Source organism: Limanda limanda, chromosome 17 (genome assembly GCF_963576545.1).
Source record: "Limanda limanda chromosome 17, fLimLim1.1, whole genome shotgun sequence".
Lineage (NCBI taxonomy): Eukaryota > Metazoa > Chordata > Actinopteri > Pleuronectiformes > Pleuronectidae > Limanda > Limanda limanda.
In genome coordinates, this window is record NC_083652.1 from 24,581,721 (window position 1) to 24,596,561 (window position 14,841).

At 49.1% G+C, this 14,841-nt stretch overlaps 2 protein-coding genes across 2 annotated transcripts in view; one reads left to right on the forward strand and one right to left on the reverse strand.

Annotated features, from left to right (window-relative positions):
* Window positions 1–837: 837 nt before the first annotated feature.
* Window positions 838–9,704, reverse strand: LOC133023645 (properdin-like). The gene is made up of 11 exons (XM_061090719.1): window positions 9,583–9,704; window positions 9,007–9,145; window positions 5,366–5,529; window positions 5,124–5,291; window positions 4,821–5,030; window positions 4,575–4,742; window positions 3,417–3,608; window positions 2,820–2,993; window positions 2,491–2,688; window positions 1,984–2,095; window positions 838–1,274 (listed from the first exon to the last, which is right to left on the reverse strand). Exons 1-11 carry the CDS (start codon window positions 9,632–9,634, stop codon window positions 1,136–1,138), a joined length of 1,716 nt encoding a protein of 571 aa, XP_060946702.1. The 5' UTR covers window positions 9,635–9,704; the 3' UTR covers window positions 838–1,135.
* A 124-nt stretch (window positions 9,705–9,828) lies between these two features.
* The window catches only part of psmd3 (proteasome 26S subunit, non-ATPase 3), a 9,528-nt gene continuing 4,515 nt past the window's right edge, over window positions 9,829–14,841 (forward strand). The window contains exons 1-3 of the mRNA XM_061090720.1: window positions 9,829–11,739; window positions 11,848–12,009; window positions 12,833–13,023. Of these exons, the coding sequence (XP_060946703.1) occupies window positions 11,853–12,009; window positions 12,833–13,023 (348 nt within the window). The 5' untranslated portion in view covers window positions 9,829–11,739; window positions 11,848–11,852. The remainder of the gene's footprint in view (window positions 11,740–11,847; window positions 12,010–12,832; window positions 13,024–14,841) is intronic.

The window sequence follows — 14,841 nt, forward strand, 5'->3', positions numbered from 1 at the left end:
TCCTTCAGCAGCAGACTGTTACACCCACGGTGTAAGAAGGAGAGGTTCCGCAGGTCCTTCATCCCGGCTGCAGTCAGGCTCTACAACACCAGCACCACCTGATAATGTTGTAGTCCATGTCTATTATCTGTATCTCCACTCAACCTCTCACCATAGCTGTATTTGTATTTATTTTTCTTATTTATTTTTTACTCAGATCACTACTATGCACAATAATATTCAACACTTTACATCTATATTTATATCATGGTCACTTATAATGGTTACATTGCAATATTTATATTTCCATTATGCTATCTTGTAGTATTATTTATATTATGGTCACTTACTTTTTAATTATTTTTCTGTATCATGGTCACCACTGTTGGAATATTACTTATAATATTTTTGTTTTCATTACAATAACACTCACATCATTCCACTTTCTCCCCAGTACCTGCTTTTGCAGGTTGTTTTTGTTTTTGTTTCTGTACTTTCATTATGTGTAGTTTAGTAGTGTACACATTGTGATCTTTTTTATTGTGCTTCGGCACTGTTATTTAAATTCTGTTTTCTCTTATTTTTGCTGTAACAAGTGAATTTCCCCGTTGTGTGGATAAATAAAGAAATCTAATCTAATCTAATTTACAAAACAATGACGCAACGTCGTACTTCTTGTCTTTCCAAACACGATGTGTAGCCCGTCACATGACCACCTTCATGAGGAAGGTGGTCATGTGACAAGCCCACTTTTCTAAATTAATAAAGTGTAACTTTGCTTCTTGTGCTGAAATCAGGGAAGATCGGAAACATCTCTTAAAAATCTCCAACTAAAAGAAGCATCAACACAACACATGATATTTATTATGTGTCTTTATGAAATCTTTTGTGTTTTTATGATACACACAAATCAGTTTGCGTAGATCAAATGAATACCTCCTAAAGATTATCATGATACACAATGCTGGTTTTTCAAATGACATATTTGAACATTGTTTTCTGGATAACAGAATATATGACCCACTATGTTATCATATTATTGTGGGTTTGATATGTGAGGTAAACAACCACAGGAGGGGATTCTAGTTACATCTTCAGATAACTAATTAACACGAACAAGCGTGATGACAGCTTCCTGTCCATGGTGGCGAGGATGTCATGGGTCGGGGGGGCAGGGCGGCACGTTGACACAGGGCTGGATCTGCTTCTTCTCATCGTCTCCCAGCGGCGGGACGCAGACGGCACGTGGCGTCCCGAAGAACGTGGCGATCTCCTTCTGACGGCCGATGGTCGGACTGCAACACACCCACACGCGGATCAGTGACAGGACTACAAGCCCCATAATGCACTGCAGTCACTTTTTCAAGAAGTGTTCAGGACATTAAAGAATGAACTTTTCTGTTGCTTGTGTTTTACTGAAAATATTACTTCCTCGCACAGGTTATGATTTCATTCATTTACTACATTTACATTTACATTTATTTTAATCTCCTGTGTGTTATATGACAGGAGTAAGTGTATATGTATCATACAATTTGATTTGCATAGCCCATATTCACAAATCACAATTTGTCTCATAGGGCTTTAACATGATCCTCTGTTCTTAACCCTCAGCAAGAGTCAGGACAGGAACATATATCAGTGTTGTGTTGGCGATGTGTTCAGCAACTAAATATGCACTGAGTTGCTTTTTTCTATCAAACATGATCGATAAGTCAGATCATTTCTGTTAATGTGGAAATATATATAAAAAAATTCCCTGAAGTAAAGGAAAGATAAGCTAAAGAGATGATGTGCAGTAAATAAAAGTCTGTCTCTGTTTAAAGTGTCACATCATCAGTCTAAGAGTCTGTCCGACATGTGAAGAAGTTCCATGAGGACCCTGACCCCCCACTTGCCCCACCCCCTCCATCCCGACACTCGCAAAAGTGGGGGGGCTAAGTGGGGAATGGATTGAGCCTCATATTCTATTAATGTTTTTCAGTGCGACAGAAACAAACTGACCTGTAGCGGCTGTAATCAGGTTTACACAATCTGCTCCTGGTGCGTGTGGACCCGTCTCCACAGGACGGAGAACACAGAGTCCACGAGGTCCATCCGTCCCAGCTGCCCTTCACTGCAACACACACACACACACACACACGCACACACGCACACACGCACACACGCACACACGCACACACACACACACACACACACACACACACACACACACACACACACACACACACACACACACACACACACACACACACACACACACACACACAATAAGCCGTCACTCGGAGGTTCGATTCCCGTACGAGGAGACAGAGTTACATTCACAACACATCATGAGAATGAGCTGTTACCTTTAACAGTTGTTCATGTTGTAGTGTGTGTGGACATGTATCACTGTCTTTGTGAGGACCTGTTTCCTGGTGTATTGTGTGGTAGTTGTTGCTATTTTGATTTCCACTAAACGTATAAAATACTTGTGTGTGTGTGTGTGTGTGTGTGTGTGTAACCCACGGATACACTTGCTGACATCATAGCAGACCCGCCTGGAGGTCAGGAGGTCACCGCTGCAGATGGACCCGTTGTGCGCTCGATGGAGACACAGGCGCTCGCGGGTTTGACTCCCGCCCAGCTGCTTGCAGCGGATGTCCCGATCACCGAACGGAAATTTACATTGGCTCCACGGCGACCACTCTGACCACGAGCCGTCCACTGCAAACACAAAGGTTCCTCATCCTCAGGGTTAGTGTGTCTGCAGACTTCACATCACTCAGGTAGTAGCGTTGTGTGTTGTCTCCAGGACACAACGTGGTGTCATGGAGACGTGTACTTTGTGTGTTTACCTGGACAGTGGACATTGGTTGTACAGCTGCGGGTTCGACGTCCCTCTCCAGGACACGGCAGGCCGCCATGCTGAGCAGCAGGGCGGTCACATCTCCTGTCCGACAGCTGAAGCCCCGCCCCACATGTGACAGGGCAGGAAGTGAAGGGAGACCAAGACCCCCACCCCCCGTCCACTGGCGGAGAGACAGACACAAGGCAGCGAGCGGGTCAGAAACATCTGTGTAACCTGTTCCTCCTTCACACCAGCGACACCCAGTGGCTGGAGGCATCACATGCAAGAATAATAAATAAGAACAGGTACGTTCGTCATATTCTTCTGAACATGATGTCTAAAGATTGAAAGGGGGGGGGGGCATAGAAGACACAGAGGAAGATGTGCCGGGAGTTTGTGGTGATCAGAGCTGAAGGTGTCAGGTGATGTAAACATGATCACGTGACCTCTACTAGGAACAGGTCACTTCCTGTGTGTGTCTGCCCCCCCCCCCCCCCTCAGCTGGTGTTGCTCCCAGATGCTTTCAGGTGTTAAACATCTGGGAGCATGTTGTTGTCTCTTACAGCTGACTGGAGCAGGTGTGTGTTCAGACAGACAGGTGTACCTGGGCAGTGAGGTGTGCGACTGCAGTCCTCTATCTGGTGGTTGTCGCCTTGGCAACCGTTGCCGGGTGGGCTGGATGAGGGGGCGGGGTTAGAGCAGGAGCGGGAGCGAGACCTGACGGGGACCCGGCCTTGTGGGATACAAGACGACGAGCACTCGCCCCAGCTGGACCAACCAGACCAGAACCCGTCCACTAGGAGAGACATGGACAGAACAAGACACTCAAAGTGTTTCCATCCACGTGGACACGTCAGGACAACCGGACCTGCTGACTGTGTCCGCTTTGAAACATAGATCAGTTACCAGACAGCTAGAAGCTCCTATTATACATTATTAATGAAGAAAATAAGAACGAGCCGAGGTTCCTCTTCAGCTCTGTAGCTGACAGTCACAGCTCCACTTCACCAACTGAATTCTAACCATCAGGGAACCAATCCACCAGCTCCTCCCCATGAACAGCAGGTACATGGTCTAGTCCAGAAACCATAGAACCACCAGTAGCACCAGATCTATATCTGGACCTCTTCTCTTCATCCTCTTAACCAGCGACTTGTCTCTTAGACTCTGTCCCAACTGGACTTTTTAAAGGAAGTTATCTTGCCCCATTAAATCAGATGAATATGTCTTTGTTAACCAGCTACGTGCCACAAGCTTTTGAGGTAGCTGTCATTAAACTTCTGCTTCAGAAGCTCACTCTTGATCCAGAGGTTTAAGTGGATTAGACCCAAATCAAACCTTCATTTCCAAAATCCTTGAAAAAATGTTCCTCTTTGATAAAGCCTTTAGTTCCGGATCAGGTCCTGAAACATCGTTTAGTTATGCTGCTACAGGTCTAGACTGCTGGAGAACTCCCAGCATGCACTGAGGCAGAACTCCCATTTTCTCTCGGAGCTGCTCATTATCGAACTGTTGGTTTATCTATAATTTTTATAATTTTAAGCCTTGAGATGATGAAGAATATGATTTGAACCTAAACAAAACACTTGACACGTGAGTTTGTGTGTGTGTGTGTGTGTGTGTGTGTGTGTGTGTGTTTGTGTGTGTGTGTGTGTGTGTGTGTGTGTGTGTGTTTGTGTGTGTGTGTGTGTGTGTGTGTGTGTGTGTGTTTGTGTGTGTGTGTGTGTGTGTGTGTGTTTGTGTGTGTGTGTGTGTGTGTTACCTGGACAGGGACTCTTACAGACCCATGTCTGAACATTTGTTCCATCACAAAATCGACCACCATATTTTGGGGCGGGGCTATCGCAGGTCCTGGTTGACAGCTGAAGCCCCTCCCCACAGGAGATGGAACACGGACCAGGCGGAGACCACGCCCCCCAGCTCCCATCCACTGTGGAGACAGCCAATCGGTTCACACATCAGGTTGTCCTTAAAGACCCAGCTGACCGTTTACCTGAGCCTTTCTCACCTGGACAGTTCGGTAGCTCGCTGCAGAACTTCGTCTGCGAGTTGTCGCCAGGGCAACCATTGCCAGGGGTTGCCGTGTCATTGGAGGGGGCGGGGTTAGAGCATGATCGATATCGCACTTTGGAGGGGACAATGACATCATCAAGCTGGTCATCGATACACGAACCAGAACATTCAGACCAACTGGCCCAGTCTGACCAGCCTCCGTGGACTGAAAGACAACAAAGGTGGAGAAAGACACAGGAAGTCAGAAGGACAGACAGACACAAAGAGAGACAGACAGACAGACAGACAGACAGGTTACCTGGACACGTCTCATGTGTTGGACAGTCGTCTGTCTCCTCTGAAGAGCCGCTACAGACTGAGCGACACTCAGAAGAACTGGAGCAGAGTCTCACCCTCTTCTTGACTCCGCCCCCTCCACAGGTGACCGAGCAGGGTGCCCAGGTGCCCCACAAGCCCCACCCCTTTGCTGCACACACATATTCAAAATTTTACCACAATCTTGTGTGTGTATTTGGTTTGTGTGTATAAGTGTGTGTGTACCGTCGCAGCAGACGCCGCTGCATGGTTCCGTCTGCAGGTTGTCCGCAGCATTGTCACACTCTGATTGGCCGATGCCAAAACATGTCCTCCTTCTCTGCCTCACTCCGTCCCCACAGAGAACAGTACACTGTGACCATGGCGACCAGGGAGACCACACAGGAGGACTGAAACACACACACACACACACACAATCACTCAAACATCTTAACAAAGGTTTAGCTAGCAGATCACAGGACACATTGAGGACACACTTTAACAGCAGGTGTTAACACCACGTGTGTATCGGCCACACCTGCTGTGTTACTGGAGTATGCCACTAGGGGGCACACCACAGAACTCAGACTGTGTAGAACTTCTGGATTTATAATTTGTGAAGAAAAGCATGTTATCAGGATGTATGGAATTTAGAGCTCTTCAAGAAGCCCAAAAAACTGCTGGGATTTCTAGCCTGAACGAAGAGAGAGGATACAGAGGCTGAGAAGGTCGGCGGTTAGTGGCCTTGGATCCACTTTGTCACATGGGGATGAAAGATTGAAGGTCAGTGTTGACCAGTGGCCAATTTGACAAAGAAGCAGATTCCAGCCAGGTAGGTCGGGATGGTTCAGAACCTGGTTCCTGAAGAGCGAGCGCTTTGAGGCGTGAAATGCCTTAAATCATGTTGACGAGTGTGGACGAGTGTTGACGAGTGTGGACGAGTGTTGACGAGTGTTGACGAGTGTTGACGAGTGTTGACGAGTGTTGACGAGTGTGGACGAGTGTGGACGAGTGTGGACGAGTGTTGACGAGTGTGGACGAGTGTGGACGACTGTTGACGAGTGTGGACGAGTGTGGACGAGTGTGGACGAGTGTTGACGAGTGTTGACGAGTGTGGACGAGTGTTGACGAGTGTGGACGAGTGGGGACGAGTGTGGACGAGTGTGGACGAGTGTTGACGAGTGTTGAAGAGTGTGGACGAGTGTTGACGAGTGTGGACGAGTGTGGACGAGTGTGGACGAGTGTTGACGAGTGTGGACGAGTGTTGACGAGTGTTGAAGAGTGTGGACGAGTGTTGACGAGTGTTGACGAGTGTGGACGAGTGTGGACGAGTGTGGACGAGTGTTGACGAGTGTGGACGAGTGTGGACGAGTGTGGACGAGTGGACGAGTGTGGACGAGTGGACGAGTGTTGACGAGGGTTGACGAGTGTTGACGAGTGTGGACGAGTGTTGACGAGTGTGGACGAGTGTTGACGAGTGTGGACGAGTGTGGACGAGTGTGGACGAGTGTGGACGAGTGTGGACGAGTGTTGAAGAGTGTTGAAGAGTGTTGACGAGTGTGGACGAGTGTGGACGAGTGTGGACGAGTGTGGACGAGTGTGGACGAGTGTTGACGAGTGTTGACGAGTGTGGACGAGTGTGGACGAGTGTTGACGAGTGTGGACGAGTGTTGACGAGTGTGGACGAGTGTTGACGACTGTTGACGAGTGTTGACGACTGTTGACGAGTGTGGACGAGTGTGGACGAGTGTTGACGAGTGTTGACGAGTGTGGACGAGTGTGGACGAGTGTGGACGAGTGTGGACGAGTGTTGACGAGTGTGGACGAGTGTGGACGAGTGGACGAGTGTTGACGAGTGTTGACGAGTGTTGACGAGTGTTGACGAGTGTGGACGAGTGTGGACGATGGTTGACGAGTGTTGACGAGTGTGGACGAGTGTTGACGAGTGTTGACGAGTGTTGACGAGTGTTGACGAGTGTGGACGAGTGTTGACGAGTGTTGACGAGTGTGGACGAGTGTGGACGAGTGTGGACGAGTGTGGACGAGTGGACGAGTGTTGACGAGTGTTGACGAGTGTTGACGAGTGTGGACGAGTGTGGACGAGTGTGGACGAGTGTGGACGAGTGTGGACGACTGTTGACGAGTGTGGACGAGTGTTGACGAGTGTGGACGAGTGTTGACGAGTGTTGACGAGTGTTGACGAGTGTGGACGACTGTTGACGAGTGTGGACGAGTGTTGACGAGTGTGGACGAGTGTTGACGAGTGTGGACGAGTGTGGACGAGTGTGGACGAGTGTTGACGAGTGTTGACGAGTGTTGACGAGTGTTGACGAGTGTTGACGAGTGTGGACGAGTGTGGACGAGTGTGGACGAGTGTGGACGAGTGTGGACGACTGTTGACGAGTGTGGACGAGTGTGGACGAGTGTTGACGAGTGTGGACGAGTGTTGACGACTGTTGACGAGTGTGGACGAGTGTGGACGAGTGTTGACGAGTGTGGACGAGTGTTGACGAGTGTGGACGAGTGTGGACGAGTGTGGACGAGTGTGGACGAGTGTGGACGAGTGTGGACGAGTGTTGACGAGTGTTGACGAGTGTGAACGAGTGTTGACGAGTGTGGACGAGTGTGGACGAGTGTGGACGAGTGGACGAGTGTTGACGAGTGTTGACGAGTGTGGACGAGTGTGGACGAGTGTTGACGAGTGTGGACGAGTGTGGACGAGTGTTGACGAGTGTTGACGAGTGTTGACGAGTGTGGACTAGTGTGGACGAGTGTGGACGAGTGTGGACGACTGTTGATGAGTGTGGACGAGTGTGGACGAGTGTTGACGAGTGTGGACGAGTGTTGACGACTGTTGACGAGTGTGGACGAGTGTTGACGAGTGTTGACGAGTGTGGACGAGTGTTGACGAGTGTGGACGAGTGTTGACGAGTGTTGACGAGTGTTGACGAGTGTGGACGAGTGTGGACGAGTGTTGACGAGTGTTGACGAGTGTTGACGAGTGTGGACGAGTGTGGACGAGTGTGGACGAGTGTTGACGAGTGTTGACGAGTGTGGACGAGTGTTGACGAGTGTGGACGAGTGTGGACGAGTGTGGACGAGTGTTGACGAGTGTGGACGAGTGTTGACGAGTGTGGACGAGTGTGGACGAGTGTTGACGAGTGTTGACGAGTGTGGACGAGTGTGGACGAGTGTGGACGAGTGTTGACGAGTGTGGACGAGTGTGGACGAGTGGACGAGTGTTGACGAGTGGACGAGTGTTGACGAGTGTTGACGAGTGTTGACGAGTGTGGACGAGTGTGGACGAGTGTTGACGAGTGTGGACGAGTGTGGACGAGTGTTGACGAGTGTTGACGAGTGTTGACGAGTGTGGACGAGTGTGGACGAGTGTGGACGAGTGTGGACGAGTGTGGACGACTGTTGACGAGTGTGGACGAGTGTGGACGAGTGTTGACGAGTGTGGACAAGTGTTGACGACTGTTGACGAGTGTGGACGAGTTTGGACGAGTGTGGACGAGTGTTGACGAGTGTGGACGAGTGTGGACGAGTCTGGACGAGTGTTGACGAGTGTGGACGAGTGTGGACGAGTGTTGACGAGTGTGGACGAGTGTGGACGAGTGTTGACGAGTGTGGACGAGTGTGGACGTCCTGGAGCATTCATGTCCCTAAAGAAGAGCAGCTATGATTATGTGATATACTGGATCTCATGAGGCGCAGATAAACAGCTGGAGTCTGAATCGAGAGATTTAAGGTCTGGAGGCAAAGCAGAGACATGATTACTGACACTGTATGTGTGTGTGTGTGTGTGTGTGTGTGTGTGTGTGTGTGTGTGTGTGTGTGTGTGTGTGTATGTGTGTGTGTGTGCGTGCGTGTGTACTTTCACTAACCCACAAGACTGACACAATCCACCTGTTGCCAGGTAACCGTACTGAGGGTTCTGACAGCAGTCGTCATCGTCTATTTCACCAAGCTCCTGAGTGCACTGACCTGAGGTCAGAGAAAACTGTGCAAAACACTGCACACACTCTACACACACACACACACACACACACACACAAACACACACACACACACACACTTAGTAGTTTCCACGATTTCAACACAGAGTCAGAAGTTGAACAAAGTTCAGTCAGAAATACTTTGTTTGAATAGAAACTAACTTTCTTCTGTTGTCATGACAACAATCTCACTTCTTTTGCTGGTTGTTTTTATACAATGTACTGAATATGTGTATGTTTATTGATATATATATATATATATATATACTGCATATGGTAGACATTAAAGCATGTGGTTCATTCACTTCATATACATTATTTATATGCATATAAATACAAATAGACACAGACAGACACACACACCCACAGACAGACACACAAACTAACAGACAGAAACACACTCAAACAGACAGACAGACACACATAAACACACACACACACACAGACAGACACACACACACTGACCTGAGGTCTGCAGAGAACCCAGTAGCAGAACCAGAAACTGGAGAATCTTCATCCTGCTGCTGAAGAAACAAGCTCCTCCACTGACCTCCACTCTGCTGACACTGCCTGTGTGTGTGTGTGTGTGTGTGTGTGTGTGTGTGTGTGTGTGTGTGTGTGTGTTGCGCCATCTTACCGGGAAGAACTATTTACTCAATCTTGTTTTTGTCATTATTGAGAAACTTATATTGACTGACATACACGCGCACACACACAGACACACACACTCATATACACAAAACTCAACATAAAACTGAACAGGAGCTAAACATGTGAAATGCTTTATTTCTAACACTTTCAAACATGGGCTGTAACTTCCTGTACAGGTCAAAGTGTTTGAGGAGCAACATGGCTGCCAGTGATGTCATCCCTGATGAGGAGTTCTGTGTCTCCTGGAACCTGGAACCTGGAACCTGGAACCTGGAACCTGGAGAAACTGATCCTCACCCGGACGGTGGCTTGTATCTGGAAGAAAGACCAGGAGACGCCGTAGAACAGGATCCTGACTGTCAGACCAGCGGGGGGGAACCGGATGATGACTCAGCCTCACTGTCCAGGGAGTTCAGGGGTTTGCATAACTCCTCTGTGCACCATCGTGCGGAACCCTGAGAGGACTGACCATGACTTTGGGAATCGTTCCTGTTTCCTTCATTGAGTTCAGGTTCCTGGGCTGATGTCCTTCATGAGGAGTTTCACAGACACTTCTTGGTTTACAGTCAAAGTGTCTGGAGGTTGTAGGAGTTGTGTAGCGTTGTCATCTGCTGCCCGAGCACTGAGGACACAGTCTCAGGGAGAAGACAGGAGCACGGCTAACCCTGATGCATCATTGATGAAGTCACATGTAGCCGTCCTCTCCTCGGTGTGATGAACTCTGCGTCGTGTCTTAATTCAGACGATCAAACTTGCTTTTAATAAAGGACTTTTATTTCTTTCTTGCTCTCAGCCAAAATAAATACAATGCCCACCCGCGACCAATAGAGGGCGCCAAACACATATCAAACACTCAATACAATGAACCAATAATAAACAAAAGCAGAAGGATTTTTGGATGCATGCACTATTAGTTATCACTACTATCACTGTTATTCTAATACCTGCTACACATACACACTGCACGCTCAGTCGGCAGAATGAAATCTCTGTGGAGCTACAAACACACACACACTCAAAACTCGTTTTCCGCTTGTGTTTGAGGTTTTGTTGACGTAGAGTTTTTTGCCCTCGGCTGATCCAACCCTCTCTTGTCAAAATCCTTGTCATCGTTTCATGGTTGTTGTGTGTCATTGGGTCGTGTGTCATTGTGTGTCGCTGTGTGTTGCATTGTGGTTGTAGGTAGTGTTGTTGTGGTTGTGTATGGTGTTGTTGTGATGGTGGATGGTGTTGTTGGGGTTGTTGATGGTGTTGTTTTGGTTGTAGATGTTGTGGTTGTGGTTGTTGATGGTTTTGTTGTGGTTGTAGATGTTGGGGTTGTGGTTGTTGATGGTTTTGTTGTGGTTGTAGATGGTGTTGTTGTGGCTGTTGATGGTGTTGTTCTGGATGTTGAGGGGGTTGTGGTTGTAGGTAGTGTTTCTGTGGTTGTGTATGGTGTTGGTGTAGTTAAAGATGTTGTTGTTGTGGTTGTAGATGTTGTTGTTGGGGTTGTTGATGGTTTTGTTGTGGCTGTTGATGGTGCTGCACTCACTGTGTCAGCAGCACTGACATCCAGTGTTAAACCAGGATCCACTTGTTAAAGTCCTGGTTCCAGGGGGGTCCACCTCAGTCGGCCTCTGAATAAAACATCTCAGGAGAGACCAGAAACTGCTCAGATTGTCAAAATAAAATATAAAAAATGTTTTTATCTAATTTCATCAACACTGAACCTTTGTGTTTTGTATATACAATTATTATGGAGAAAATATCTATATATATATAAAACGAGTGAGCTCTGTGTTTGTTCTCCAACCAGATGACGTCAGTGTGTTTGTAAACAACAAACAGCTGAAGATCGATCCATCTGTGTTTGATTACTCTGGCCTGCGCTGCTGTTTCTGTGATCGTCTCGTGCTGCCTGCAGTATCCCACAATGCTTTGCGCTCCAACAGTTGCCAGTCATTGTGAAGTTAGCCCGAGGAGTGGAATCAGGTAAGACCCGTGCAGACCCGGGCCAGGCCCGGTTCAGACCCGGTTCAGGTCGCTGTGTGGTGGAGGCGGAGCTCCGTGTGTCCTCACTGTCCGCACTTTGTCTTCCAGACACGATGAAGGAGACAGCGGCCAAGAAGAGAGACAAGGCGGGAGGCCGGGACCTCAGAGCCGGGCAGCCGAAGGCTCCCGAGCCCCAGGACGTGGAGATGCCGGAGGAGGAGCTCACCGGCCCGGCCAAAGTCAAGGAGCAGGACGGCCTGACCCTGGAGGGTGAGTCTCACCGTGGTCTGACCCGGGACAGACCGGGACAGACCGGGACAGCTGCCGGTCTGTCCCGGTCTCAGTGCGCTGTTAGCCGCTTAGCCTGTTTGCATCGGCGGCTAACAGGCTAGCAACCAGGAGCTAACCCTTACCGTGCTAGCTCCTAACCCGGGTCAGTTACCGTGGTCCAGGGCCGGTTGGTGTGGCTCTGCTCTCACGGTAACTCACCCGGGTTCCATGCTCCTCACCCGGGTCAGTTACCGTGGTCCAGGACCGCACCGACCGGACCTGGACCACGGTAACTGACCCGAGTCAACACGGTGACTTGAGCTGAACCGTTGAACCGGATCTACTCCGTCAGTTCAACTCAACTTGATCCAGTTTAATTATCTTCAACTTCCACTGAAACCGAGTCCGTTTAGATTCTCTCACGTTTGGTTTTAATTTCCTTCTGTTAATTTGATTTATATCCTGATATGAATCGATATCGACTGATATGAAAATAATTATCGTGATGTGATTTTTTCTCCATATCGCCGATCTACTGGTCTCCATCCTGCTGGTGTGGAGTCCACCGAGGGTCGGCCAGCCCCGGAGAGAAGATTCAGATCGACTCTTGTTAATGAAAGATCAGTTTTACTATAACAACCAGATGTTTGACCAGCTGTTGTTCCTGCTTTTAGCAGATGTGACGGTTTATTTTATTCTGGAAGTTTGTTCTCATGTTTTTATTATAGCATTTATTATAACAGTTTGATCCTCGGTATCAAAGGCCTCTTTACCGACCTGGAACCTTGACTCCTCCTCCTTCTGACCTCTGTCCCCTGTGCAGACATTAAGGAGCATGTGAAGCAGATCGAGAAGGCGGTGTCGGGGAAGGAGCCTCGGTTCGTCCTGCGCGCCCTGCGAGCGTTACCGTCCACCAGCCGCCGCCTCAACACCACCGTGGTGCACAAAGCCGTGTGCGGCTTCTTCACCAACAACGCGGCCACCAGAGACTTCCTGCTGGGCTTCCTGGAGGAGGTGAGGTCTTCTAGTGGTGGTTCACATGGAAGTCAGACTCATTCTCTCACCTTGTACGTTAGTGTGTCCATCATCAGAAGAGTGATTGGTATCAACTGTAATAATTAGGGCAGAGTTAAAATCATAATGATCCATCTTTGTTTTAATGATCCGATACTAATTGATAAAACAGAGGAATCAATCTATTAATATTTGCCTTCTCCCTTGAGTGACTCCATGTTACTTGAGTTCAGCAGCAACATGTCAGCGAGTCGCTTCTCACATCTGTCTGGAGGCGGAGCCACAGAGTTCATGCTCCCGCTGACCTGCGCTCACTTTACAAATATACTTATTAGGACCCGATCACTCAGTTCACCCGCAGCACCAGAAGCACACAGCCGGGGCAACAGGGATCCAGAACCCGGAACGATCCGGATCCAGGATCTGACACCAACAACTAACAACTACACACGTGATCGCAGGGTGTGTGTGAAGAGCAGACGCACACACGACCCGAGAGGAAACGCTGCAATACTAACTATACAATCATAATCCCATGTTTACCAACTGGTGTGAAGTTCATCAAGTCATCATGTGACTCAGTGGGTGTGGCCTCCTCCTGCCTGCATGTTCTCCTGACAGTGTCTGGACATGATGCTGCTGAGGAGCTGGAGGATGGAGTCCTGGGGGTTCTCCTCCCAGACCTGGATCATCTCCTCCCAGACCTGGATCATCTCCTCCCAGACTGTGGACGGACTCGGTGGCGTCTGATGCACGACACATGACGTCCAATGGGTGCTCAACTGGATTTAGGTTAGAGGAACGTGAGGGTCAGTCAATGCACCAGGAGGAGCCCAGGAGGAACCCAGGAGGAGCCCAGGAGGAGCCCAGGAGGAGCCCAGGAGGAGCCCAGGAGGAGCCCAGGAGGAGCCCAGGAGGAGCCCAGGAGGAGCCCAGGAGGAGCCCAGGAGGAGCCCAGGAGGAACCCAGGAGGAACCCAGGGCCCACTGCACAATGGCTATGACATGAAGGTGTGACCCTCCCAGGATCTGCCTCCTCAGACCTTCACTGATCCACCAAACTGCTCATAGATGATGTTACAGCAGCTTCATGTTCACCACGGCGTCTCCAGGCTCGTTCCCGCCTGTCATGTGCTCAGTGTGAACCAGCTCTCATCTGTGAGGAGAACAAGGCTCCAGTGGTGGACCTTCTGGTCCTGGTGTTCTCCGGTGAATGGAGCTGTGAGCTCAGGTCCCACTAGAGGACCTCATGGAGTCAAGGAGCAGATACTGGTCCTGCTGCTGGGTTGATGCTCTTCTACTGTCCCGCTCTCCTGGTGTCTCCTCCAGGCTCTTGAGACACAAACCTTCTTGTCACCACACGTATGGATGTGTCCTCCTGGAGGAGCTGGACTTCTTTTCTAAGATTCCAGATCTTGTGGTGATGAGGGCCGGTGTGGATGAGCAGTAAACAGCAACACTGATCTTTTGCAGGCAGAATGAATACGTCATGAATGTTCCCCACATGTTCCTGTTGTTGTGAACGAGTCTGACAACTACACAACGTCCAGAAAAGCTTTTGCAGAGTTCATGTTTCAGTTGTCAGTTATGTGTAACTTAACTCGTAGATGTTACCAGAGGTGTGGAAATACACGTTCTTCCTTCAGATTATCACACGTGTTTTAAGTATGATTAACCAACCTCAACCAAAAATCATCTCACACGACGTCTGTCTGTGTGTCTGTGTCTGTCTGTCTGTCTGTCTGTCTGTCTGTCTGTCTGTCTGTCTGTCTGTCTGTCTGTCTGTCTGTCTGTCTGTCTGTCTGTCTGTCTGTCTGTC

Bases quoted from the DNA above. Each gene is read 5' to 3' on its own strand.
- LOC133023645 (XM_061090719.1), bottom strand. From the start codon at position 9,634: ATGAAGATTCTCCAGTTTCTGGTTCTGCTACTGGGTTCTCTGCAGACC. The intron at 3,609-4,574 runs GTAACACACACA...TGTCTCTCCTAG, and splicing joins CTGTAAGAGTCCCTGTCCAG to TGGACGGGTTCTGGTCTGGT. The intron at 2,096-2,490 runs GTGGGTTACACA...TGTGTGTTGCAG, and splicing joins TGATGTCAGCAAGTGTATCC to TGAAGGGCAGCTGGGACGGA.